Raw genomic sequence first — 26,742 nt, 5'->3', positions numbered from 1 at the left:
TGCTATAGAATCCTGCAATAGCTGGTAGCTCAAGGACAAATATTTTGGCGGCCAAGTAAAAATAGGAGAAAATAAATGTTGAATCTTCATATTCTTAAATGATATAATTATCTAGTTTATTATTCGAATCTTGTTGTTGGACGAGGTAAATGTATAACAAAATAATAGAAGTGATGGATATGTTGGAAACTCGGTCTTTGGAAGCTCAGTGTGCGACATTTCGTATTTAATTTTTCCAAAGTTTCGAATTTATGTGGGTACGTATTAGAAATTAAACTATCATTACAATTCAATGGTGAAGGAAACATCGCCGAGAGTTCTTTTAAAATTCCTCAAAGTTAGCCAGGGTGGCGGACTGTAGCCTAAACTCTTCTCATTATGAGTGATATGCACCCAGCAGTGGGACAATAATGGGTTAATGATGATGATGAACTAAAAAAAAATTACCTACTATATATCGTACTAGTTGACCCGGCAAAGTTTGTACCGCCTCAAAATCTATTTATCAAATATATTTCATATAAAATATAGCCTATGTTACTCGTAGATTATGTAGCTTTCGAATGGTGAAAGAATTATTAAAATCGGTCCAGTAGTTTTTGAGCCTATTCATTACAAACAAACAAACAAAGTTTTCTTCTTTATAATATTATATTACTAGCTGACCCGGCAAACTTTGTACCCCCTCGAAATCTATTTATCTAATATATTTCATATAAAATATAGCCTATGTTACTCGTGGATAATGTAGCTTTCGAATGGTGAAAGAATTTTTAAAATTGGTCCAGTAGTTTGTGAGCCTATTCATTACAAACAAACAAACTATGGGCTCACTGAAAATCAGCGCCGTGGTGCAACTCACCATGGCATTAATGCTGAGTGAGTGCCTTTTCCGTGTGCAATGTATACATACAAACATAGGGATATGCTGTAACGTACCTAATTAACCTCAGTATTTTTAATCTGCTGTGTTCTCTTGTTATGTATCTTGAGTTATATATGTACCTATATCCCACTACTTTGTTATCAACTTAAGTAATTTGTAATTTATATGTGTGTGTGTACAATGCATTACGTAATAAAGTTATTTCATTTCATTTCAAACAAACAAAGTTTTCCTCTTTATAATATTAGTATAGATAGATAATATTTGTAAAATCGACTGTAATATTTTCATTACAAACACTTACGTGGGTACTTAGAATTCTTGGTAAGTACTTTTATGTGTTTCATTTGGAGTCGCTCACACATTATTACGTATGTACTATGTTGGTACATACGTGACCACGCAGTGAGAACTAAAATGCGATATGTGATGATTATTATTCAATAATTTTTAGACTAAATGTACCTATCTTGTACATTTATTCACATTTAAATTACATTACGTTTATTATGTTCTATTTATCCAAAACGTGATAGTATCTATCTATATTTGGAGTAGAATACCATGTTAAGATATTGCAAGGGTGCGTGCCATAAATAAATAAATGGAACAATAATTTCCCATTCTGAATCAATCTCTCGATGTGATATCTGAGAATCAGATGTCACATCTAGGGATTGCAATCCAACAAAGTGGGAATCCGCAGTCCCGCGGGATCCAGCACAATTGTATGCCGTGCGCTAACCCAGTCACAAAACTATTGTAGATCCGCGCTTATTTTACAAAGTGTTACGTAGGTATAACACTTTTCCGAAAAAGATACAACATCGGTGGTAAAGGTAAGAAAAATTGAATTAATTTAATTTGAAGGTGGTAGATAGAACACTTTGTGGTTGACTCCGGCGGCACCACCGCCACACCTATTTCTGCCTTATGACAGCAGTTAAGCGCTGCTGTTTTAATGGTTTAAATTCTATGGTAAGGGAGACATACTTTTCCAAAGCATTCCAGGGTAATCCTCAGAAATAACGACGCATCTGTGGCCGACCTCAGGTAGAACGTAATCTGGGTAATCTGGGTTTAATTACAGATGTCCTTGGGCTTGTATGCTCGTCTGCAGTACTACTATATTATAAAAAAAGTAAAACCTTTATTTTCCTTTTCATATTAACGTGTGTGCATATGAATTTTAGGAACTCGTGACATAAATATTGACGACTTAGAATTTTTTCATTGTGAACCATGAGAGAATCCTCAAAACATTCATTGTAAAAACCACGGAACAATATGTGGTAAAAAAAATATAACTACATACAAGCATAGGTACTACATAGGTCTAATTATTTAACGCTTTACTAATATATTTAGTGTACATTATGTTGATCTTAAATAAATTACATACAAGAAGAACAAACACAACGTGTCTTACACAAACAATATATCTTCATCTTCATCTTTTAAGTGTAAACGTAAAGCTTAATTTCAAAAATGACGCGAGTTTATCAAAAGAAATAAAATGCGATTAGAGCATTGATATAATAACTAGTTTTATATATAATGGGATTGGAGTAGTTAATAAACCTGCAATGAGTGTACAAAACCTCATCTCTTTACGTAAATACTCCAAAATAATTTCGTAAATTCAAAAATATATTTACGCTTTTTTAATATGCTTTTATCAGCCTGACCTGTAAGTATGTATGAAACGGAATCTTTGAACTCCGTTTTCATTCAACTTGAACGGGCATATTAAGAATATTGAACAATAGGGAATAAAAAAACACACACTAATTACATTTTTTATATTTTTTACGATGTTAAAACGAAGTGAAAGATTTTTATTATTTATATTATTTTAACTCACTTCGAGTTAAAATAATAAAATAAAAATACATACATATTCCCTATTATTTAGTTAACTCACTTGTAAAATCTTTGAGCTATTTCGCCAAACTATGGATTTTGTTTTTATCTGTATCTCTTAATAATACAAATGATTATTGTCTATGATAATATATTTATTACCTGTGCTACAAATAATCCGATCACGCAACTGGTAACTTTGTCGCTTACCAGCACAGAACACCTATACTCCTAACGGAGCTTACCAGTTACCAACCAATCACGATCAAGTAAGACTCCATTTTGCGTGCATAACTAATCCACGCGTTGCGCGTCTCACGCGCTATAACAGTTCATTAATTCTTTCCTGTGAAATCGTTTCTTTAGTTTTCCTCTTTGTCGCGTGTTATTATATAGTTTAGTGCGCATGTATGACTTATAGTGTCAGTACTGTAACAATATAATATATAAATAGGTGAAGATGCAAAGTGGGAGCGGCACGAAAAATCCTCCATGGGCCCGGTCTAATGTAAACACAAACATGACCGGCATAAATCCGCAAATCATGGATCCTAACGCTATGATGCAACAACAAGGCATGATGCCGTTTCAACAAACCCAAGCGGTATTCAACCCTAACATGATGCAAGCACAAGGCGGAATGGCGATGCCAATAACAGGCCAAATGCCAATGAATCAAATGGCGCAAGGTCAGATGTACCCCGGTAATGTTGTAGCGTACCCAACACCACGTGCCATGAATCGTAATATGTATCAAAATACCACGCAATCCCAAACGCAACCCAGCACTGAACAACGAGTTTTCACTGGAACTGTCACTAAGACCCATAATGACTTCGGTTTTGTCGATCACGATGTTTTCTATCAAACATCTGTTTGTGCTAAGGGAGTCGTTCCCAAAGTGAACGACAGAGTACTCGTAGAGGCTACTTACAATCCAAATATGCCTTTCAAGTGGAATGCGACTCGCGTACAAATTCTGCCGAAGGGCGGGGCTAATCAAAAAGGCAACATGCAAGGCAAGTCGAACTCATACAACGCAGTTCCACCGCCGTCTAACAAAAAGTCGTTACCACCGCGTCGTGACGATCGTCGTGACGACCGTCGTGATGACCGCAGCTCTAGAAGAGATGATAGGGTATGTCATTATGAATACTTATCAAAATAAATCGTTTTATTTTCGGTAAAGTTTCTGCATCATTGCAGTTCGTGCTTCTTAAACCACAAAGTTTTAAAACTAAAATGTTACAAGTGTTGAAAATAAGATAAAATAAGTTATCCCTCTTATCTTTTACAGAAACGCTCACGCACTCGGAGCCGCTCCCGTTCCCGCGACAGACGAGATAGCAGGAACCGCAGGGACTCTCCTCCCCGCAAACGCCCTGTCATCCAACAGCCCTCCCCAGTCAAATATGTTGTACGAGTACCAAGAATGCCTCTGGACATGTATGTATTATAGACATTTATATTTTATTCAGTTTGAAGTAGCTATTGGAATTGCAGTTCATCTGATTGTAAATTACATTTAGAATTGAAGATGGGTGGATTCTACTTGAAATTAACGACAGATATATTGTCACTCTTAAGGACAAGATAGTTACCTTATATGTAAGTGAGTCAACTTCCACACCCTTCCACTAAATTGCAAAAACTGCTTCACATTGATAATTGGCTGTGGGATCTTCACTGAAGACTCATAATACCAGTTTTCAAAACTCGTAATTAATTCCATCATATTACATAGTATCATGAAATGTATTGAAATTAATAAAGAGATAATTCAATAACAAAGGGCATGTAAGCATTCTTAATTATAATATTCAAGTTGTTTCGTTTTGGTATTTGTATTTCTCATTTTTTTTCTCTTGCTTATTTTTTATATATAATTTTCAGCAACAAAATGGATGTACCCACACTATCTCAGAGGTATACAAACTTGTATATCCCATCGGACTTCTTTAATGCTTATGTGAAGTGGGGTGAAGTGTTTCCACCACAAACACCATTCTCTATCAACAATCCCTGTTCGTATCATATCATGAGCAAGGAGGTGGATAACCCTAACAATAATGATGCGGTGTTAGAACCCCCAGATGCTGATTATAGATTTTCTGCTAAGGTGAGACAAATGTTAACTTATTGATATATACTTAGAAAACAAAAGATATACATTGCTATTTAATGTGTAAACTGTAATGTGTAAACAACAGACTAATACAAACATTCAATCACTATTTACCCGCCTCAAGGCTAGAATATAAAAAGTCCTTTCTTAGGCTCATGAGTATCAGTATATCGCTTTAATATATAAAAGTGAAGTGTAAGTAGGGGATTTTGTATATAGGTTACAGAATTTTAGTAGAATCTTAAAGAGTTGTGTTTTTGAAAGTTATTCTTGTTTGTACAGTTTGTAGGGTTGCTTTTCTAAAACAATATGTTAAAATAAATGAGCTCATAAATCTATTTTTTTAGGTCATGCTAATCAGTATGCCTACATTGGAGTCATCATACCAGAAATGTGGACTCACTAAAGTTGATGAGAAAGACAAACGATCCTCGAGAGCCCCATTACATCCTACTCGATTGATCAAGTTCCTGGTGGGGTACAAGGGTAAAGGTTGTGAAAATTATGCAATTGGTGGACCTTGGAGTCCTTCCTTAGATGGCGAAAACCCACAGAGCGATCCCGGGGTGTTGGTGAAAACAGCTATACGCACTTGCAAAGCCCTCACTGGAATAGACTTGTCTAATTGTAGCCAGTGGTAAGTTTCTTTTACTATACTCTTTGATGGTGTTCTCTCCCAAAGCCTGATTATGTGGATTGATTGTTTGCAACTATCCTAACTCTTCATTCAAAAGTCTCTTCAATGTGATCAAATTATACAATTTTAAATTATCACTTGTATTTAATTTAAATCAGTATTAAATGTTGTGTACTTGATATTCATTATATGAAGAGACTTTTGAAAACGTTGCTCCATAAATTAATCATGGTACAGCACACATTCCTTATGTGAGAGAATGGAGGCGTCAGTACATCGGCAGTGGTGGCTATGTTTGGAAGCAGACGATGTACCGGCCTACTAGAGCCGTTTTTCCTCGCCTACCGGATGTGTAGCGTCCATGCCAGCAGGCGGATAGCTCGCGCAGCCTCCACATTGTGAGTATTCGTCACTATAGCTATATTACCCGTGCAGGTACCGCATGGTGGAGTTTTACTACTGGCGCGAGGGCAGCGGCGGCAAGTCGCGGCTCGAGTGTGTGGTGTTGTTCCTGCCCGACGTGTGGTCGGCGCAGCCGTCGCGTGTCGAGTGGACAACGGTTCAGGACCACTATAAGGCGGCGTGCGAGGCGGCTGTGAAAAAACTCGACGGCGAAGATCCCCAGTCCGGCGACGCCGCGGCTAAACCTGCGCCGACGGCGGCGGCGGAGGCGCTCGTGCCACCGGAAAAATCCAAAATTGTTTGTTCCCAGTTATCTTTGGTTTTGACTTCTGCAGCGTGTTCTACTTTTCGGACGAAGACCACCGAGCGTGACCTGCCCACGACATACCATCACGGTGTTTGGCAGATTCATGATCAAATTATCAACGTTTTCGCTTATCCCATTTTCACATAACAATATGAGAATTGTCCAAATATCATTCATCTTGAATATTAGTATTTTCTATTATTATACAGTAGTAAATTTTCATCTAAATTCTTTCCAAAACAATGTTGACTGTTGTTATTGAGCAAATTTTCAGGACATTTTAAAATTTTCAGGAGCCTAACCTAAATGACAGTACAATAACCATTGATGAAAATGATGATGATGATGAAGGAAAGCCAGAAGCAACTCATTATTCTAAAATAGACCTGAGAACTATAAAGGTTGACCAGCTTAGAGAAGAACTAAGAGCCAGAAACGTTAGTTGCAAAGGTAGATATTTGGTCATTTAATCTAATTTTAGATTATTTTGCTTATATACGATATTAGAACATACTAAAATGTATATTTATCTTTTAGGCGCTCGCTCGCAACTTGTTTCTCGATTATCGAAATTAATAAAATTAGAAGAGGAGAAAGAATCCAAATCTGATGATGTAATGGAAGTAGAAGATGATGAGTCGGAGCAAAAGAAAGATACTGATGAAATTGTGATTAAGGATGATGAAGAAGAGCCCAAAACTGAAAACGCTACAAAATCATCAGATGATAAAGAAGAAAAATCAGAGGAAAAAGATAAAGATGATAGAGCTGAACAAAAACCTGAAACAGAAATAACAGAAGAACAAAAGAAGGATGATGACAAAAAAGATGATAAAGATAAGAAAGAAGAAATTAAGAAAGAAGAAAAACCTAAAACTGAGAAGGAAATTGAACAGGAAAAGGAAAAAGTAAGTAGCTCGATAGAACAATGACAATATTTTATTTATATTAAATACAAAGATAATTAAACATTACTAAATGTCACCAGTTTTGACAATTGAAATTGTCACTCATATATTTTAGTGTTTGAAAATATTTAAAAAAAAATAGTTTTTAGATCATTTACGAATGATATGATATTTCTCCGCACTTTTTCTTCAATTTCGTGTTTTTGCACCACATAACTGCACATGTCGGCATTGTTCCGCGTAAATTACATCATAACAGCCATTAAATGACTGACAAAATTGTACTGTGTGTAGTGTTTATATCATTTTACTACCAAGTCTAATTTTATACATATATTGATATTTGTTTCATAAGGATTATACTGTTATAGAATTGTGTCAAATCATGTGGTCATCAAATGTTTTACTAGTGTATATGTACTTCTCCTGTGTCCGAGGGTGGGCGTAAATACCTGCGACACAGTTTTATAACTATAGCAACTGTTAACGATATAAAGTTTGCTTCTATATATATAGTTATATGATGATGAATAAATATTTGAAATCTTTTTTAGTTGGAAAAGGAGAAGCAGAATTTGAAAACAAAATACCAATTACCACAAGTGCCGCATATAATTGTGCATCCATCAACGGTCGCGAAGAGTGGGAAATTCGGCTGCACTGTTGCCAGTCTGTCGTTGCTTCTTGACTATCGCATTACCGACAACAAGGAACATAGCTTTGAGGTTTGTACAAGATTTATTAGAAAATTGCGCCGAAGGTGGATGGAGAGGTCTCTGATTTGCTTATTTTTTTTATATCACCAGTAAAGTTGTAGAAGATTCTAGTTATGTAATACTTAAATAGCCACATGTAATATATACATCAAATAAAACTAATCATTTTTCATAACTTTCAATGCCAAACGTCTAACCATTTGGATTGTTCAGTAAGTTACAGTTTACCGTCTTTTGGTACATGTGAAAATTTGTTTCATTGGTCTATGTATCATGCTGTATTATTCGCTTTCGGTGTCTATAGATATGACTTGAGCCTAATTTATTTTTATTTAACAGTTATTCGTGTTCGCTGAGCTCTTCAACGAGATGTTAATGCGTGATTTTGGTTTCTACATTTACAAGACGTTGTACACGTTACCTGAGAAAGTGGAAGAAGTAAAAGAAAAAGATAAGAGCATTGAGAAGAAGGAAGACAAGAAGAGTGATGAAAAGAAGGATGATAAAGATAAGAAAGACGAAAAAGATAAGAAAGATGACAAACGTGAAGATAGGAAGGAATCGCGTCGCCGTGATAGAAAGGTTAGTAATGTCTCTCACTCTGGCTTAATAATCTTTCTTCCACTAACAGTGCGACTTGGTTTTGTGTTGTATAAAGGTACTTCAAATTATTTTGTCTGCTTATAAAATTGAGCAGAGTAAAGACTTGTGTTGTATAAGGTGCTTCGAATTACTTTGTCTGCTTATAAAATTGAGCAGAGTAAAGACTTGTGTTGTATAAGGTGCTTCGAATTACTTTGTCTGCTTAGAAAATTGAGCAGAGTAAAAACTTGTGTAGTATAAAGGTACTTCGAATTACTTGAACAGAGTAATACTATTCTCAAATTAAGACTAGGTTTTATCTCAACTTTAAACTACAGTAAATCGGAACATTGTACATGAATAAAATGTAGCCATAAATTGACAGTATATAAACCATGTAGTTATTCCCAAAAAGAATTAATTCTCACAAATGGCATAATAAAAACCAGAAAAGTATTAAAAGGATACTGTACAATAGAAATACAGGCACACATTTACAGAAATCCCTGATCACAAACGAAACTCCGAGTACGATTTCGGTTGTTCATAGTTTTCGATTCAAAAGGATAACTAAATCCTTTGCTATACTTTATATATAAAATTCTCGTGCCACAATGTTAGTTAGCGTACTCCTCCGAAACGGCTTTACCGATTTTCTCCAAATTTTATATGCATATTCAGTAGGTCTGAGAATTGACTACTATCTATTTTTCATACCCCTGAGTGATAAGGGTTGTTCACCCTTAATATTTTTAAGCTATTGCATAGCTTTTATCGCGGGCTTTGAGCGCGGCGACCGAATCGAGAAATTCCGTAACGAAAATAAGTAACACCTTTCAACAACTCGGTTGCCTGGAGACTTGATATCCAACTATCAAGTCTCCAGGCAACCGAGTTGTTGACTGTCAATAGAAAAATATGGATATAATTGAATAAAGTATTATTTTACATTCCTTATTATTTTATTTGATATTGGCGACGAGATGTCGAATGAACTAAAAAACAATAAGGAAATACGAGCCACATTACGTGGGTTAATGAAACGAACCGAAAATTACATTTCGGGAATAGAAAAAATTGACATTGAAGAAATAAATATACGACTGAATTCTTTACAAGAAAATTTGAACAAATTCTACGCGATTCAAGAAAAAATTGAATGGCTTACACAAGAAGAAAATTTAGAAGAGGAAATAAAATACAGGTACGAATTTGAAGAAATATATACAAAGCTAACATTTAAATTTTTGAATGTACAAAAAGAAAATAATCGGCTAATACCTGAATGTTCTTTTATATCAGCAAGAGCGGAAGTTTATTTGATAAACTGTTAACTGTCAAGGCACGCTTGAGACGTACACCTAATACAAAAGAGTTATCACCTTATCAGTTAATGTTCGGCAGAGAGGTAAGAACCTATATGCATGCCTTATTTGAGAAATCCGCCCCACTATCCAGATTACATTACAATGCACCGCCAACGCAGGAGTTCGGACAAGGTGATAAGGTACAAGTCCGCAGTTACACCAACCCAAGAGTTAAATGGGAGTTCGGAGTCGTCATCCGAAGATTAGGTAGACTCCATTATGAAGTCAGAACTGAAAATGGCATACTGGTGCGCCGTCACCTTGACCAAATGCTACCGGCGCCCCTGGTGGTGTAAGTGAAAATAGCGGTGGAGGACTGTTGGATATCAAGTCTCCAGGCAACCGAGTTGTTGACTGTCAATAGAAAAATATGGATATAATTGAATAAAGTATTATTTTACATTCCTTGTTATTTTATTTGATAACCTTAATTCGTCAACTTGAACACAGATGGCAGTAATACACATTTTTTTATAATCCGTGCAGAAATCTTAAAATTGCGTGAAGTATATTTTATATTCCCATTATAAAATTCAAAATTATATTATGATATTATCCAAATAATATGTTTTATCAACATAAGCTATGTTGAATTCTGGATTGATAAAATAACGTAAAAGAGTGTTTGTTATTTTTAAACGTACAATTACAACTGACAGACTTGACAGCACAAAATCAAAACGCCATTATGATTTATGGTACAAATAATTTGAGTACAAAGTGTTTTAAATATGAATAAACAAAGTGCATTTATTAATGAAAAATGCGATGTACCTGTAACATTCGGCCAAATGTCACAGGCACATCGCATTGATCCATTTATATTGCTGGTTGTTAATACTTTATGTCACTTATTAAATACTTTTCTATTTTATATTTTAGAATGTTCAGTCTTGCTTGGAGTTATGAAATGTCAGCTGATATTTGCAATGTCTTATATAATGGAGATATGATAAAATAGTGGATAAAGATGTATTAATGTAAATGTTGATGATTATGGAAGAATATATTGTATTTCTGGAATTCCTTCTGAGCGTTTTCATAGCATAAAAAATGCTATGCAATAGCTTTACCGCGGCAGTCTCCGAGTGCCACACGTATTTTTTTTTTATTTATATGGCAATACAACGTTTGCGGGGTCAGCTAATTTATTATATAACACGTTGTCTCCAGGAGTCACACAGCGACGACGAGCGTAGCAACTCGCCCCGGCGTCGCGGACGAGGTGTGGAGTTACCCCCCGACCCTTATCTGCTACTGTCGCTCGTCTATTTCGATACTTCCCGCGGCGGCACCATCACCAAGAAGGACCTGCAAAACCTCTTCATGAGCCTAGGTCTTCAGCTCTCCCGCTCGCAAACACGCGTCATCCTCGATAAAGTTTGCGTCAAGGACTCCTTCAGTTATAAGTTAGTGTGCTTACATAACAATTTGTCGATTTGGGCAGCTCTATGTAAAAAATTAGTGATACTCAATATTTTATGATACTTATCCTATCACGCCTGTTTGGTTTTGTTCAATATGTGTACCACTCATATTTTATTGTTTCATAGTTTTTCTGTCATATAAGCTACATGCATTTGAGATACATCCAGACATAAACCCACATGACAAAAAGGCCTTTCAGTTTTATATTAAAGCTCTTTTAGGTCAACAATAACTGTTATGAAATTTAATTTAATTATTATAATCTACTTATGTGTAAAATATCACTTCATTACACACACACTATGATTTTGCAAATAAATGAATAATTATTTTTAACCTTACGAAAATTGTTGATTCGGGATCAATTGATATCGTTTGGTCTTGCTATAAGTCTATATTTTTGACTTCTGTAATAATATGATCTTTATTCGTTTAGATCTCTCATGCAAAGCATCAAAGACCTTGCGGCAGGCACACCGGAAGCAATGCAAGACTTGCCTCTTGATACGACAGTACCAGTTAACACAGAAGTGCCAGCACATGTAAGTAGTAAAATAAATACTCATATTTTTTCATAAGAAAGATTCAATAGTACATGTTATAAAATAGAGTTATATGAATGTATTTAAATCTATTGTTGTACTGTTGTATTTATGCTTACAAAGTAGTTTCTATGAATGTTTAAAACGAATGTTATCATTATTAAATAAACATTTCATTTCATTGTTAAGTTTTAAAAGCAGTAATGTTCAAAAGTAATGAAATAAAGTGATATGAATATATTCAAATCTATTGTTAATTGTTCACATAATATAGATTGCAAAACTGGAGGCTGCTATTGCGGCTGGAAATCGCGATTTGCTGCCTGTATTCAATCGACTAGATGGCGGGGAGAAAGGTAGTTCCACTGGTACCATGGATGTCAGTGACACTGGTGAGTAATGTTTTTTTTTTTTTTATTATATAAGAGTAGCAGACGAGCATGCAGTCCACCTGATGTTAAGTGGCTACTACCGCTCATGGACATCTGTAAACAACCTCAGATAGGATTAGATATTCCTACCTGAGGTCGGCCACAGATGCGCCGCTACCCCTGAGGACTAAGCTGGAATGCCTTGGAAAAGTCTGTCTCCCTTACCACACCCTTCAAACCGGAACACAGCAGCGCCTAACACTGCTGTTATTAGGTAGAAATAGGTGTGGCGGTGGTGCCGCCGGAGTCGAACCACAAAGGGTTCTACCACCTTAATAACCTGTACTATTAACAAAACCTTTATATCATGAAGTATGAAATTTATAAAGATTGGGTCATTTTTTTGTTATGCCTTTTTGCTGAGTGACAAACTGTAAGTAACCAGTAATGTTTAATGATAAATATGGTTAGAAATTTTGTAATGCTATAATTTCACTGTCATACAACATAAATGGACGGGAGCATAGCAGATGCCAAATTATTAGAATCTATGTGTATGTTGCATGTTTCATAATACCAAAGGTAATGATTTAGCTACCACTAACTGTGATTTGTTTGAGGTCCCTAAATTCAGAAATGTATAAGTAAATTAAAATTAGTAACATTTGTAAATATATTTTGCTCAATTTCATGGATCAATTATTGAGGAAGGTTTTAGGTTATAATTTAAGGAAGTCTGTTGTCTGGCATTTAAGCTTCCTGAAGTATGGAGTTGCATAAACAAAAGAGATTACAAAAAATTGGAATAATTAATAAGAAATAATATAATTTGAATAGTTAATTGAAGGTGAGTATTTATACTGATATATGTGAAACTCAGTTAACTCTGAATTTTGTAACGAGACTAATAATGCGAGTACAACCTATAGTTATACATATTACAACTTGATACAAATCACTTTATCTAAACGCCAGGGTCAGGTGGTAAAGCCCGCTCCACATTCTCGCGAGATAAACCCGATACGTATCACTCCACATTCTCGTTTCTCGTGCTCTTCTCGCGTTAATGTGGAGCGGGCTTAACGCTGTATATATCATCGCAGGCATAGTGACGTGGCAGTCGCGCGTGATCGACGTGGGCGCGCTGGTGGCGGGCGCGGCGCGGGCGGGCGAGGCGCGCGCGCGGCTCGAGGCGGCGCTGGAGGCCGCGCTCGCGCAGCTGCGGGCCGCGCGCGCCGCCGCCGCGCACACGCAGCAGGCCGAGCGCGGCGCCATGCACCAGCTGTCCGACCTCACCGCGCACCTCGCCGCCGCGCGCGCGAGGATCACCTCGCTCACGGTAATATAGTCTAATACTATAACCAAGGTCACCGCACCCAGTTAAGGCTGAAATGCGTTTTTTTTTTTTGTGTAATATAGGAGTAGCAGACGAGCATGCAGTCCACCTGATGGTAAGTGGCTATTGCTACCCATGGACATCTGTAATCAACCCCAGATAGGAGTAGATATTCCTACCTAAGGTCAGCCACAGATGCGCCGCTACTCCTGAGGATTAAGCTGGAAAGTATGTCTCCCTTACCACACCCTTCAAACCAGAACACAGCAACGCTTAACACTGTTGTTATAAAGCAGAAATAGGTGTGACGGTGGTGCCGCCGGAGTCGAACCACATTGAGATCTACCACCTTCAAACATATGATGCATTATGCATTGTGTACGACACGATGTTGCATCGTGTCACGTTGTGGTACTGAGTAGCAACATCGCGCACACGTTCAGTACTTTTCTGTTTACATTGATAACAAATCCGCACGCATGGAATCGTAAATCTAGAAGTTCAATGTATTTAAAAATACATATTGTTTGATATGTATAGTCCGCGTAAAACTGCTAGTCCGCTCTGTATATAGAAGTAAATCGCGTCGCCATAGTACATAATATAAGACTACACCTCACAACAACTTCAAAGCGGACTATACACTTTTACTTTTCTCCATATTTTAAATCGTTTTTTGTAATTAGGCTACTCTGGTTCTAACAGCTAACATATAATCTCCCACTATAACTAAGGCCACTGAGTAGAGGCTAAAATACATACGATATGACACGATGTTACATCGTGACACGTTGCGGTACTGACTAGCGAATCGCGCACACGTTCAGTACTTTTCTGTGTACGTTGACAACGAATCCGCATGTATCGAATCGTAAATTTACAAGTTCAATGTGTTTAAAAATACATATTGTTTGGCATATAAGGCTTTATAAATATTTAAAAATATATTTTTACTTACAGGCGAGCTCGAAAATATTCCATTCCGCTTTGAAGAGTATTCAGTCTAAAGTAGAGGCTGTCGTTAATATTAAGTATGAAGATGATGATGTAATCGAAGTCATCAATGGGCCAGTAAAGTGAGTATATTATAGTAAAAAAACATTTAAGAAAGTGATACTAAACAACTATTTCACATTGTACCTGTTAAATTGATAGTGTTTATAGACTTTGTAACTTTATTAAGATTGTACCTATAACACCTCCTTATTAAAAAACAAACTTCTTGTGCTGGTAAGTTTGACTACCAGAGAATGAACATTTATTGTAGCTTTTTTTTAGTTTTAATATTTTACATAGTTATTGAGATAAAGTAATCCACTATGGATTCTATGTGATTTTCATTAATTACTTAATTGATATATTTTCATTATAGGACTCCCAAAGCTGAAGAGAAAGAGAAGAAAGAAGTTGTAGACCTGCAGAAAAAAGAGATTATAGATGTAAGGGAAAGTCCGGAAACTGTCACATCTAGTGCATCTGATACTAAGGAAATTAAGGAACAGGAAAAAGAAGTCAGTGAAAAAGATAACATTATGACAGAGAACATGGAACTCGATGATAAAGAATAACATAAGACTATTCTTAGCATATAAGATACATGTTTCATTGGATGTAAATATGAATGGGAAGAAAATAAATTAATTAAGTATTGATAAACATAATGTTTACTTTTCATAACATTACTCCTTAGATGTTCTTCTGTAATCATTAGGTACTTATAATCAGAATCTCTGAAAGTTGTCAAGTTTTAATATAATATTTAGGTGGTTTAATAATAATGATTACTAGTGATTACATATAGTGCTTAAAATTACTTCATAAGATATTCATATACACAAAATTTACTGTACCGGCTGTCTATAGGATTGAGGTTAATAACTTTACTTTAAGAGATTCTGTGATATTTTTAAATTAAAATTCTTTTTGGCGATATTTTCATGAAAATCTAGTTCTTGATTATAATTAACGATAAGTTGATTTACATAAAATCCATGAACTATAATATTTTTAATCGTAGCTCAGGATTATTGTCACAAGTGGAAAGTCATGTAAAGTTAATAAACCCTGTACTGTTAAGTGAAAGGAAGATTTAATTAGTGTTGTGTGTGCGCTATATTGTGCAAATGGAATGTGATTTTTGCGAGACGTTTCCGATAGGATAAAATGAATAATAAAAGACATTTTGTGAATTTTGTGTTTTATTATATATTATCTAGCACGATTTCTAAATGTCAATTTACATGGGCTTGGTTGTTATATTATGAATTACAGGTGCATAATAATAATAATATACAATAATATTATCTGGTAGATATATAAAATAAAGTGTAAAATACTGCCAAAAGTTGGATGAGGCATGGTTCCTGATGCGATAACAGTAGCACTGTCAGTTTAATTTCTAAATATAAGCCATTTTAAAATTAATTCCATTACTTACATTTAGTTGCTTTTTTACTTATAGAATTTCTTGATTACATCTAACAAATTACATGACATTTTTATATTTTTTGATACATAAACAAGTGGTCAAATTTACATTTTTAATACAAAATTATATATCTATAACTTAATTATTATAATACTAAAACAATATTTTGTCTTTGTATAAGAATGTGAATTGTTCATTAACTACTTATGAGGGACTGTCAATTGAAGTGGGCTGTTAACGTCCACTTCAAGAGTAACTGTTTCCTAAGCTGAAGGTTCAGATTACCACTTAAGTCGCCCAATTATACGAACATTTATCCAAATAATATGTTAAAGCACTCGGAAATGTTTCTTTTTAATAATTATAATGTTCCGGTATTCCCGCCCCGACTTCTGCACTATATCATCATTCGACTTCCGAAGGAGATCCCATCAGTTGTTTTGAAAGTGATGGATTCATGATGGTTTGTGCAATAAATTGATTTTCCACTACTTATAACCTCTCACCACAAACATAGCTCGGATATAGTAACGAATTTGTTATCATACAAACATGTTTCTACCAGATATCTAACTTGAAACCTTCGGCGAATCTATAATGCAATATTCTAAAATTAAATGCGCATAAAAACTAAGATTACAATTTTATAAATCTATTAGGTACAAAATAATGTCAATAATTATAATAGTGCTTATATTATATATGTACGTAATATTAAGACTTGTCATAAATATACTACATAATATCTTAATTTATATGAAAAATAATAAAAATATTTTTTTCACTTAGCTTAAAAACAACTTCTATGTTTTAGATAAAAGACAGCTATTTTTACCTCATTGGTGGCAATGCATTGCAATGAGAAACAATTATTTTATCCTGTTTGTAACATTTATAAACAACATTATTATAGTCTTCCTTAAACCTTTAGTGAAATATATCTAGAAAACTCAATAATACGTAGGCCTATAAAATGCTTTTGGAATTACAACGAATTTTCTACCTTACCATTCTCATCAGAACTGGTAAAATACTTTCTGAAGAGAAATTTGTAATATATTGCAGAATTTATCAGTCCAATACCAAATTATCCTGTTATTATGAAGAACTTTAGACACACGGTTCCACATAGTTCCCTGGGAAGAGTCCTGTGACACCATCCATCACTCCTTCCCACCAGCCATCATCATTTTTCTTCAGCACATAGATGACTGAACTCTCTTGGAAAGATAACTCGTCTTCCTTATCCGCATAGTAATCGTAGATCGCTACCACTGCAAGGAAACTACAAGTTAATAATATACAGACTACAATAATTTTAGATCAACTGTGCTTTGTTTTTATAAAAATATTGCTTTTACTTTGAAGTTAAACTTCTTAAGGCCCGCCATGAGCGAAGAAAGGAAAGACATTACGATTTTTGTAATGGAAACAATTATGTTACAATTTAACAAATATTTACCCTTTTCCATATAATTCTTGGGTACCCATCCAGGCAGATCTTCTTCATCAGGCACGATTGCTGGTACTGCATTATACTGCGAGTTCATTTTGTTCTGCAAATAAGTAATTTGTTAATTAAAGGTTAATTTTAGGATATCTGCCTCATAACAGCTATAGCGGATAGTAGGTCGGTAAACGAAAACAAGAGGTAGAAGAGGTAAAAGAGTTATTTATTTTACACAACACAGCGACAGTTTAACAATGGTGTTCACTGCACAGAAAGGAACGGATAACGGTAACTTTATTTTACACTCGTGAGAGACACTACGCGTGTGCGCGCTCAAAGGATTCGTCGGCCACACTGGGTGCGCGCGCGCTTTTTTCCCGCCCCGCGCCGTCCCTTCGCGCGGGAAAACGGCGTGGTGTTACCAACATTACGGGTACTCTATTATTTATGAATTATTACACATATATACCTACATTTACAATATTAAATATTATACTTATTTTAATTTTATTTTATTTATTTTATATAAGGTACCTCGCCAGGCGAGCCGTTTTAACTGTCGTTAACAACAGCAGTGTTTAACACTGCTGTTATGAGGCAGATTCTGTTTTGAAGAGTGTGGTAAGGGAGATATACTTTTTACCTATTACTGAGGCGTTTCAGCTTAGTCCTCAGGGGTAGCGGCGCATCTGTGGCCGACCTCAGGTAGGAATATCTAATCCTATCTGGGGTTGACTACAGATGTCCATGGGCGGCAGTAGCCACTTACCATCAGGTGGACTGCATGCTCGTCTGCTACTCCTATATTACATAAAAAAAGGTGAACTGCATACAAAAAAATATAAAGTACTTACGTTGTTGTGCACGGTGCGACCAAACGCATCGTGGTTGAGTTCGTCGTCGGCGGGCGGCGGCGGCAGCGGCGGCGACACCGAGCCGCCGCGCGCCGACCCGCCCCCGGCCGACGACGACGACGCGCGCGCTGACATGTGGTACTCCTGTCACAACACATTGTTAAATATATTATCACACATACTCACATATATTGTTAACTAGAGAGTATTAAACCAAAAACCTCGACTGCTTAAAAATATAGCCCGGCATATTATAGAATCGGTCAACCCATTTGGGTTGGTTGAACGTGCTTAAGAATGACACATGCATACACTCGAATAACCCTCCGCAGTAGGGTAATAAAATAATAGAAAAAATAACAGACTCTTATATATCACAAAAATTAACAGCGCAAGTACTACAACGCATACTTTTTTTGACATATTTTTCGATTTTTAAGTATTAATCAATAAATAACATATTTATTACCTGTCCAGGTAAGCTCATGGAATGCTGACTGTGTTCTCCATCGGATCCAATCAATGGCGATGGCGGGGCTATAAGAAATAAACAAATATACTGAAAAGTAGCAAGAGCACCCAAAAAGGTACAAAAATAGGTGGCAATCAATGGCAATATTAACAATATGTACTTGGCAATATTGTAAAAACTTAGGTTAGCAATATTAAAATGAAAAAGTTGCAATACTTACGTGGCATACTGGAATGCAAATCTTGTTGAGAATAATTAGTAGTAGCTTGATGTTGATTGGGATGCACCATGCCAACCTGAGAAAAAAGGGTCATGGAATAAGATTTAAACAGAGGTTGGAGAGCAAGAAGGAAACGTAACAAGTTATTTTAGTTACTTCTTTAGCATATTTAATAAAAAAAAAGAGTTGTTGTCTGAATGTATACACTGTACACGCACAAGAAATGAAAATATTATCATCCTACCTAAAAAAATTAAATTACTTAGTTGGTAGCTTATTTTCTGCAAAAATTGCGATATTATTAGCTAACTGTATGGTGTCGATTTTAGATGTCTGTACTGTAAAATTCACTCTTATCGTTCTCATCTCGTTTCATAGCACCAAAAGAAGTATAATTTCGGAGATTCGACCATCTCCATACCACCACTATGTCGTACCAATAAAGTTACACACCTGTGGCTGCGCAACGGGCAGCGTGGAGTAGCCGGGCGGGCGGCGCGGGTAGTTGGGCGCGTAGTGCGACGGCACCTGCGGCGGCGCCACCGCCGGCGGCGTGCGGTACTCGCGCGACGACTTACCTGCACACAACAAACATAATATTAACAATCTGACACTTAACATGCTTTAAATTCACAGAAACAGGGACACAGATGCAGTGGAATTCTAATGTCGTGGTCATTGTCAATCCATTAACCCAATAATGACCCACTACTGCGGCCATATCTCCTCTCAGAATGATAAGGATTAGGCTATAGTCTATTGGAGACTGAGGTTCAAATACCAGGCTTGCACAGATTTTTCAAAGGTATGTCTGTATTTATAGACTAGTTATCACTTGCAGTACTGGTGAAAACATGGTGACGAAACCTGCATATGTAAGAAATCTTTAAAAAAATACTTTTTAAAGGTATGTGAAGCCTATCAATTTGCATTTGATTTGATCAGCGTGTTGGACTATGGCCTAATCCTTCTCCATCCACTCTGAGTGGAGAACTATGCCCAGCTAGGACATCAGGGGACTCAAACACCCAGACCCAAAACAGATATTTAAATTCATCATTTACACATCTATGTGATAATCAAATCTGGAACCCAGTGTGTAACAGAATGTTATGGTGACCACTTGGCCATGCAAGGCACTAAAAGAGAGTAAACATGAAGAACGCATTACCGAGAGTGCCCCGTCCAAGCGTACCAGTACTGGAAGCCTGCGGGGCTCTCGCGGGCTGGGGCGGCGTGGGCGGCTTGGTGGTGGGCGCGGGCAGCGGCGCGGCGCCCGCGGAGCCGGAGCGGCGGCCCCGCGGCGTGCCGCCCGCGCCGCTCCACCGCGCGCCGTGCCCGATGTCGTCCAGCGCTGAAAGTAACACTTCCATTCACTGTAATGTTGCTCCATAACCACAGTTTTAAGGGCAGTGGAATTGTTTGTTTGTAGTTCTTGCTTTTGCAATTGTACAAAAAGCTAAAGAAAGTAATTCCAAATCAGAACTTAATAGCAAGAATGCATCTATAACGAACCATAAAAAATATTAGACTAATATAATATGATAACACATTGGATCACATATTATACACACATCGCATTTTGTGCATGCTTGCTTATTAGTGGAAATTGTCCTGTACAGAAGACCTTCATTGCATTATATTAACATAGCATCATACTTGAAATGCAAGATAGAATCCTATATGATAAAATGGACTACATTATAGTGAGACGAAGAAAATGTAATAAGAACTCAGAACATTTGCTCATTTTTAGCAGAGATTAATGAAATCATCAGGAGCACCAAGAGGACTGTGAAGTTGAGGTTCTATTTCATAGAAACATTATTGTATAATATCCCAAGATAGTACCTGTATAGTCGATGCTCTTCCTCACATATTTAATCGGCTTTTCAGGGTTGGCAGGAGCTATGATTTTATACTGCCTGTTTGTCACCTTGTTGGCTGTCAAAACCCCTATTTCCCTTCGTGCTACCTGAAAAATAAAGTTATTTATGACCATCACCATCATAGAGCCTGAAACCTATTTCTGCTCTATTTAAGTCCTGTATAATAGTTACTGCAGCTAAAAATGTACACAAAACTTATTTATTGGATGTCAATATTTTCTGATATTCAAGAAAGATTACTCGCTTTAAAAATCATTGTAAATACTTATTTAAATATTTTTTATGCCTAAGACTACTTTTTGTTTTATTCGTATGTTTGTCTTACATCAAACACATCTCTTATAATTTAGATAACATTAAATGGATCAGTAGTAATCCTCTGTCCGTACCTTCTCTTTATGAATAGCAACAGTTTGAGCAATGTGGTTCATTTGACCCTCCATTTCCGCCAATTGCATCGTCTGTAGCTCCAGTAATTGCAGGAAATTGTACGCCAGAGTGTTTATTTGGTAGGCAACGCTCGCTAACGATTGCGTTGTGTAGTTCTTCGTGCTCTCCAAAGCGAGCCTCTTGTTTTCAGATTGAAAGTAGTTCTGCTCGCAGTACTCCGCCACCCGCTCCAAGTTAGTATGACTGTCGGTTAGATGATTCCGCCCTTCGGGAATCTCCGTCTGGAGCAGCGCCGCTAACTCGGCCATAATGGAACTGAAAATGTTCACGAAACTGCACTAACGTTCAAGACTGCACTATTTTTATGAGGAGATACGAAAAGTAATATAGAAGCAAATTATAATCACATTAAATAACTGTGATTACAAAGTGTTTTGTTCGCTCATTTCAATACAAGAGTATTTATCATTATTGCTAGAGTGAACGACTCACATTCTTACAAATACAAATGAAACTGGTTGTGGAACCGTGTTATTAATTCACACTAAGTAATTTAAAACACATTATCAATCACTAATTACCAGTATTATCCGAATTCTGAAATGGATATATAAAATAAAACCTTTATTCAATCTACTCAAGCACGGAAATCGTATCCTATCCTATCGTCACAGCACACACCCATAACACATACAGATCTTAATTAATTAACCTTCTGTCAACCCGAAATGTCATATTACGTTTAACAGAATATATTTATATTGTCTATGGTCGATTACTATAATGTTGGTCCTTGACATAGCTTTTATAATATACAATCTATAGCAACAACATAGTACGTACGTAGTACGATTATAGGTCACTATACTCTTTGGTATGATTTACGCTAAAAGTTGTCCATAACGCTTGTCCGTCCTCTGCAGAATGTAGGTAATATTCTGCAGGGGACGGACAAGTATTATCAAGATTTTTACATATTCGTACTCGTGTCTGCTCTTTTTTTATCGACGAGTATGTAAACCTAGCATTAGAAATTTTAGATGAATGAGTAGTGAATGAAACTTATTATAATCTGTGGTCTTCGCCAAGCGACGTATGGTTTCAATTCACTCATTCTCAGATATTTCATTCAGTCAATGATCACTGCCACCATTGCTTTGGTTTTTATAAAATTAAATTGGTAAATAATAATTTAATTTACTTCTAAAATGCGATTATATTCGAGGACAAAGCACTAAAAATGGGAACAAACGGCAACGGTCGCCGCGGTGGCGTAAAACCTCCCGACGTCCGCAGAGTGATCGAGGAGGGCGAATGCGTTAACGACATGGAGAGTCCGGAGTTGGATTTCGTTTACGATGATTGTGATACGCAAGCAAACGAAATAGCCGAACTGTATAGTTACACCGAGCACCCAGAGTTTCAGCTCAACGTCAAGGCATTCGAGGATATAATGGAGGAGTTTAATTATCCGCCCAGTTGGCAAAGACTTTCTGCTGCACAACAACGAACTGTTATTATGAAACTCTTAGAGCATTTAGACGTAGCTGTGAGTGAAATACGTATGCGAGCGACAAGATGCATCTTGTACCTGGCGCAGGGCTGCTGGGCCGAGATGCAGTCCGACGCGGAGCAGGCCCACTGGGCTCGGATCAATATTATGACATTGTACGACATGGGCACCTTCGCAGCCTTTGTTGAGCTTTTGAATCTCGAAATCGTCAATAACGGCTCAGCTTCCAGGAAACTCGCAGAGTCCTTAGCGGACTCCACTAATCTACGAGTAATTTTATCGGTCCTATACTTGATAACTGAACATATGCGAACCGAGAAAGAAAACCCGACATCTGAATACGCCCATTTAGTTAAAAACTTCAAAGAGGAACTAGGCACTCCGTTTGGAGAAGAGTTACTACCAGTGAAATTACTGGGCATGGTTACCTACCTCTGTTCCGGCACCACATCCCATTTCCCCATGAAGAAAGTGTTACTTCTATTATGGAAAGTGTTGCTTGTTTACTTGGGAGGATCTAAGGAATTGAAAGAAAGAAAGTCTAAGTTGCGTGAAAAATATGGATTACCACCCATAACTGAAGATACTCTGGAAATAATAAAAGGAATGCGGGCTAGCTCACCCCCACCTAGTGCTGCAGATATGCTTGAAAATCAGAATCCCGGGCAAAGAAAGATGAAAGAAAATGAGCGAGCCCTTCGCAGACAGACATTCATGAAACAAACATCACTCGATGAGTCAGATGAACAAATCTTTGTTGATAAGGAAGAAACTGGTAATGGTTCAGAAGATTATTCTATGGAGTTCCAATCAATGCCTACTGAGGGTATGCAAAATTCATCAAATCAAAATTGTCCATACTACATGTATTTTAAAGAGTATGACAGTCCACCACCACCCCCGCCGCTGCCAAGAAGTCTACCATGGCAATCAAAAGTACGACAGAAAGATATTGACATGTTCTTAGATAATGTGCGGATTAAATTTGTTGGATACTCACTGCCAGGCGACAGACAAACTATCGCTGGCTTGCCACAACCCATTCATGAAGGCATTGAGATTCTAAAGAAGCATATGTACACTAGTCTGTCTGAAATTCAGATTGAAAGGGAGATTGAAATTGCTAGGAGCCCGCTAACCAAAGGAGAGAAAGAAGTTGAAGAAACTGAAGCCGAGATCTTGTATAGAGCAATGAATCCTAATCTACCACAGCACATGATTGCTTTATTAAAAATACTTTTAGCAGCTGCACCAACGTCTACTGCCAAAACTTATTCTATGAACATAATGGCTGATTTATTACCAGAAGAAATGCCGATGACAGTATTACAGTCATTAAAACTTGGAATTGATGTAAACAGGCATAAAGAAATAATTGTCAAATCAGTCACTGCTATTTTACTGTTACTTCTGAAACATTTTAAACTAAATCATGTATATCAATTTGAGTTCATGTCCCAACATTTGGTTTATGCTAATTGTATGCCTCTTGTATTGAAGTTTTTCAATCAAAACATTTTGTCATATGTTGGGGCGAAAAATACCATACCCATTTTCGATTTTCCTGCTTGTGTGATTGGTGAACAACCAGAATTAACCAAGGAATGTTTGGACATTGGAGATTCATCAGTCCCATACTCATGGAGGAATGTATTCTCTTGCATTAATTTATTGAGGATTTTAAATAAACTTACTAAGTGGAAAAATGCAAGGATTATGATGCTAGTTGTTTTCAAAAGTGCTCCAATCTTGAAGCGCACCCTTAAAGTGAGGCATGCGTTGATGCAGTTTTATGTTTTGAAGCTTTTGAAGATGCAAACCAGATATTTGGGGAGGCAGTGGAGAAAAACGAATATGAAAACTATAAGTGCTATATATTCTAAGGTCCGACACCGATTGAATGATGACTGGGCATTTGGGAACGATGTTGATGCTCGTCCCTGGGATTTTCAAGATGAAGAGTGTGCCCTAAGGGTCAGTGTAGACAGGTTTAATAGCAGGAGATATGGTGCCCGGAATGACCAAGAAGTAGACTTAACTCCCCTGGAAACAGACATAAACAGTGTTTTGGAGAATAATGTAGAGTTAGATGATGAGTTTAAAGAGAACTATGAGTTATGGCTCGATCAAGAGGTATATAATAATGAAATCAATTGGGATATATTGCTAACAGCATAAAATGCAAAATATTATCCCAAATGTATAGAAAACTTATAAAATTGAAATTTGGAAATTGAATATAAGCATGAATTATGTGTACTGTTGGAAGTCAGTGACAAATTATAACTACTTGATAAATTTTATATACATTTGATACAAGTTTGGTTATAAATTTTAGACATTGCCTGAGCTGCATGTGTATTAAAACTGAAAATTATATTTTAGTTTAATCACCAGTAGTTCCACAGAGCAAATATCAAGTAGATTAACTTAATACATGATTATATGTCACAATTTACAGTTTTATTTATATATATTTTCACTATGTAATGTAACATAACATAACCATACATACATATGTACATGATTTTTACATAAAATAATTGTAAAAATCATGTACATATGTATGTATGTATATATGTATGTAACGTAAATAAGTAATATTGAAATTTAAAATTAACTGTTTATTATTTCAAGTCTCTTGATACACCGTTTTGACTTGTACAAGTTTTTTTTAAATTATGGATTCTGAAGTTGTGACATCAGTGCCTAATCATAAAAAAATAGCTGAAGATTGTTTTTTACATTTTACTTGGTATTTATTTTGTGGTTCCATATTATAACTGTTTATTGCATCTACCTACTGTTTATTAGATAATATGTATTCGTGCGTAGATGTTTCATTCATGTGATGTTTTAAATTGGACAATGAATTTAAAAAATCATGTAACTGTTTATGAAATGTAAGATGTTAGAGCAAGAAAGCATGATACTTGCTTCTATAATAAAGAGATTATAAAATATTGTTTATTATTCTAAAATAATTTACATAATAAGAACAGATATTATTTTTGGGTAGTTTACTTATAATTTATGAATATTATCCCTATTAAATTATTTTTGCATCGCCCTCTACATTTTGTACATTTCAACACACATTTTTGTGTGGTCTTTTGCACAAAAATTATTATGTAATATGCAAATAATTACGAAATAATGAAGGTTATTTCTTCGAACAGTTAATAGATGGCGCTGTACATATATTTTCACAGCGTATCACTTTGTATCAGTTTTTAAACAAACTATATTCAAATGATTTTAAGTTTCAGCAATATAATAGAATAGAATATACTGAATGAGTGTTCATGTATATGGGAAATACGATGAATGATATTCGCTTTTAATAATAAACTGTTATAGTCAAGTAGTGGATTGGTATGATTTTTGCCCACATCCAGAAATATATAGACATCTGGTCCAGGGTTCGAACCAGACACGATTCTTATCATAATGTTCGTAACAATTGAAATACGAAGTATCTTTCTTACATAATAAAGGACCATAAAACTAGAATCAGTTGTGGTCACTAGGGCAACAGAAATAATTAAATATCATCATCATCATCAATTTCTCACGATGACTTCCTTCACCGTTTAAGTAAGTGATCATTAATTTCTAATACACACTGAAAAATCAGAGGTGCCTGGGATTTGAAACTCGGACCGTGCTCGAACCCTCGATTAAGAGGCCGAGTTTCATAACCACTAGGCTATCACTGCTTCTAATTACATATAATTACTGAAATACTTAAGCTTATTGAAAACATGTTTTATCGTTACATGACTTTAGTATCTTTACGTACCTACATCTGTATGTATAACTATATAGAGTAGGTAAATATGCCAAACTAATCTATTATAGGTTATTAAAGTACCCTTACCCTTTGTTTCTTATTACTTAGGTAAATAACAGATAGTCCAATCATGACTTATACTGCGTTTAATTATTTTTCAGGCAATGTTCATTATACATTCATATTGCTATTAGACTAGTCTTGCTATACTCTAATTATACACAATAAAGTTGTAATAACAACATCTTCAATTTAAATTTTAT

General features: G+C 36.0%; 3 protein-coding genes across 5 annotated transcripts; 2 read left to right on the top strand and 1 right to left on the bottom strand.

Moving 5' to 3' along the window:
* Window positions 1-3,016: 3,016 nt before the first annotated feature.
* LOC140750225 (cell division cycle and apoptosis regulator protein 1) lies at window positions 3,017-15,659 on the top strand. The gene is made up of 15 exons (XM_073083647.1): window positions 3,017-3,887; window positions 4,047-4,195; window positions 4,643-4,868; window positions 5,222-5,511; window positions 5,947-6,211; window positions 6,514-6,670; window positions 6,758-7,128; window positions 7,683-7,853; window positions 8,184-8,426; window positions 10,967-11,202; window positions 11,658-11,763; window positions 12,038-12,155; window positions 13,238-13,473; window positions 14,431-14,546; window positions 14,843-15,659. The coding sequence occupies exons 1-15, from the start codon at window positions 3,210-3,212 to the stop codon at window positions 15,036-15,038; spliced, it is 3,558 nt and encodes a 1,185-aa protein (XP_072939748.1). The 5' UTR covers window positions 3,017-3,209; the 3' UTR covers window positions 15,039-15,659.
* Window positions 15,651-21,876, bottom strand: Abi (tyrosine kinase Abl). Of its 3 annotated transcripts, none has more exons than XM_073083648.1 (10): window positions 21,755-21,876; window positions 21,173-21,488; window positions 20,746-20,869; window positions 20,066-20,260; window positions 19,348-19,472; window positions 18,895-18,970; window positions 18,672-18,739; window positions 18,203-18,346; window positions 17,361-17,454; window positions 15,651-17,172 (listed from the first exon to the last, which is right to left on the bottom strand). In XM_073083648.1, exons 2-10 carry the CDS (start codon window positions 21,479-21,481, stop codon window positions 17,009-17,011), a joined length of 1,299 nt encoding a protein of 432 aa, XP_072939749.1. In that variant the 5' UTR covers window positions 21,482-21,488; window positions 21,755-21,876; the 3' UTR covers window positions 15,651-17,008. The 3 variants fall into 3 exon arrangements, with proteins under 3 accessions (XP_072939749.1, XP_072939751.1, XP_072939750.1); XM_073083650.1 differs by having other exon boundaries at window positions 20,066-20,248; XM_073083649.1 differs by having other exon boundaries at window positions 21,666-21,859.
* Window positions 21,877-22,280: 404 nt separating this feature from the next.
* Strip (striatin interacting protein) lies at window positions 22,281-25,649 on the top strand. The gene has a single exon (XM_073083284.1). It carries the CDS (start codon window positions 22,414-22,416, stop codon window positions 24,862-24,864), a length of 2,451 nt encoding a protein of 816 aa, XP_072939385.1. The 5' UTR covers window positions 22,281-22,413; the 3' UTR covers window positions 24,865-25,649.
* The last annotated feature ends 1,093 nt before the right edge of the window (window positions 25,650-26,742 follow it).

This window comes from Epargyreus clarus, unplaced genomic scaffold (assembly GCF_041222505.1).
Source record: "Epargyreus clarus isolate Ecla_fem2 unplaced genomic scaffold, WU_Ecla_fem_2.2 ptg000019l, whole genome shotgun sequence".
Lineage (NCBI taxonomy): Eukaryota > Metazoa > Arthropoda > Insecta > Lepidoptera > Hesperiidae > Epargyreus > Epargyreus clarus.
The sequence above is the reverse complement of the archived record's forward strand: the minus strand, read 5'-3'. Positions and strand labels throughout refer to the sequence as shown.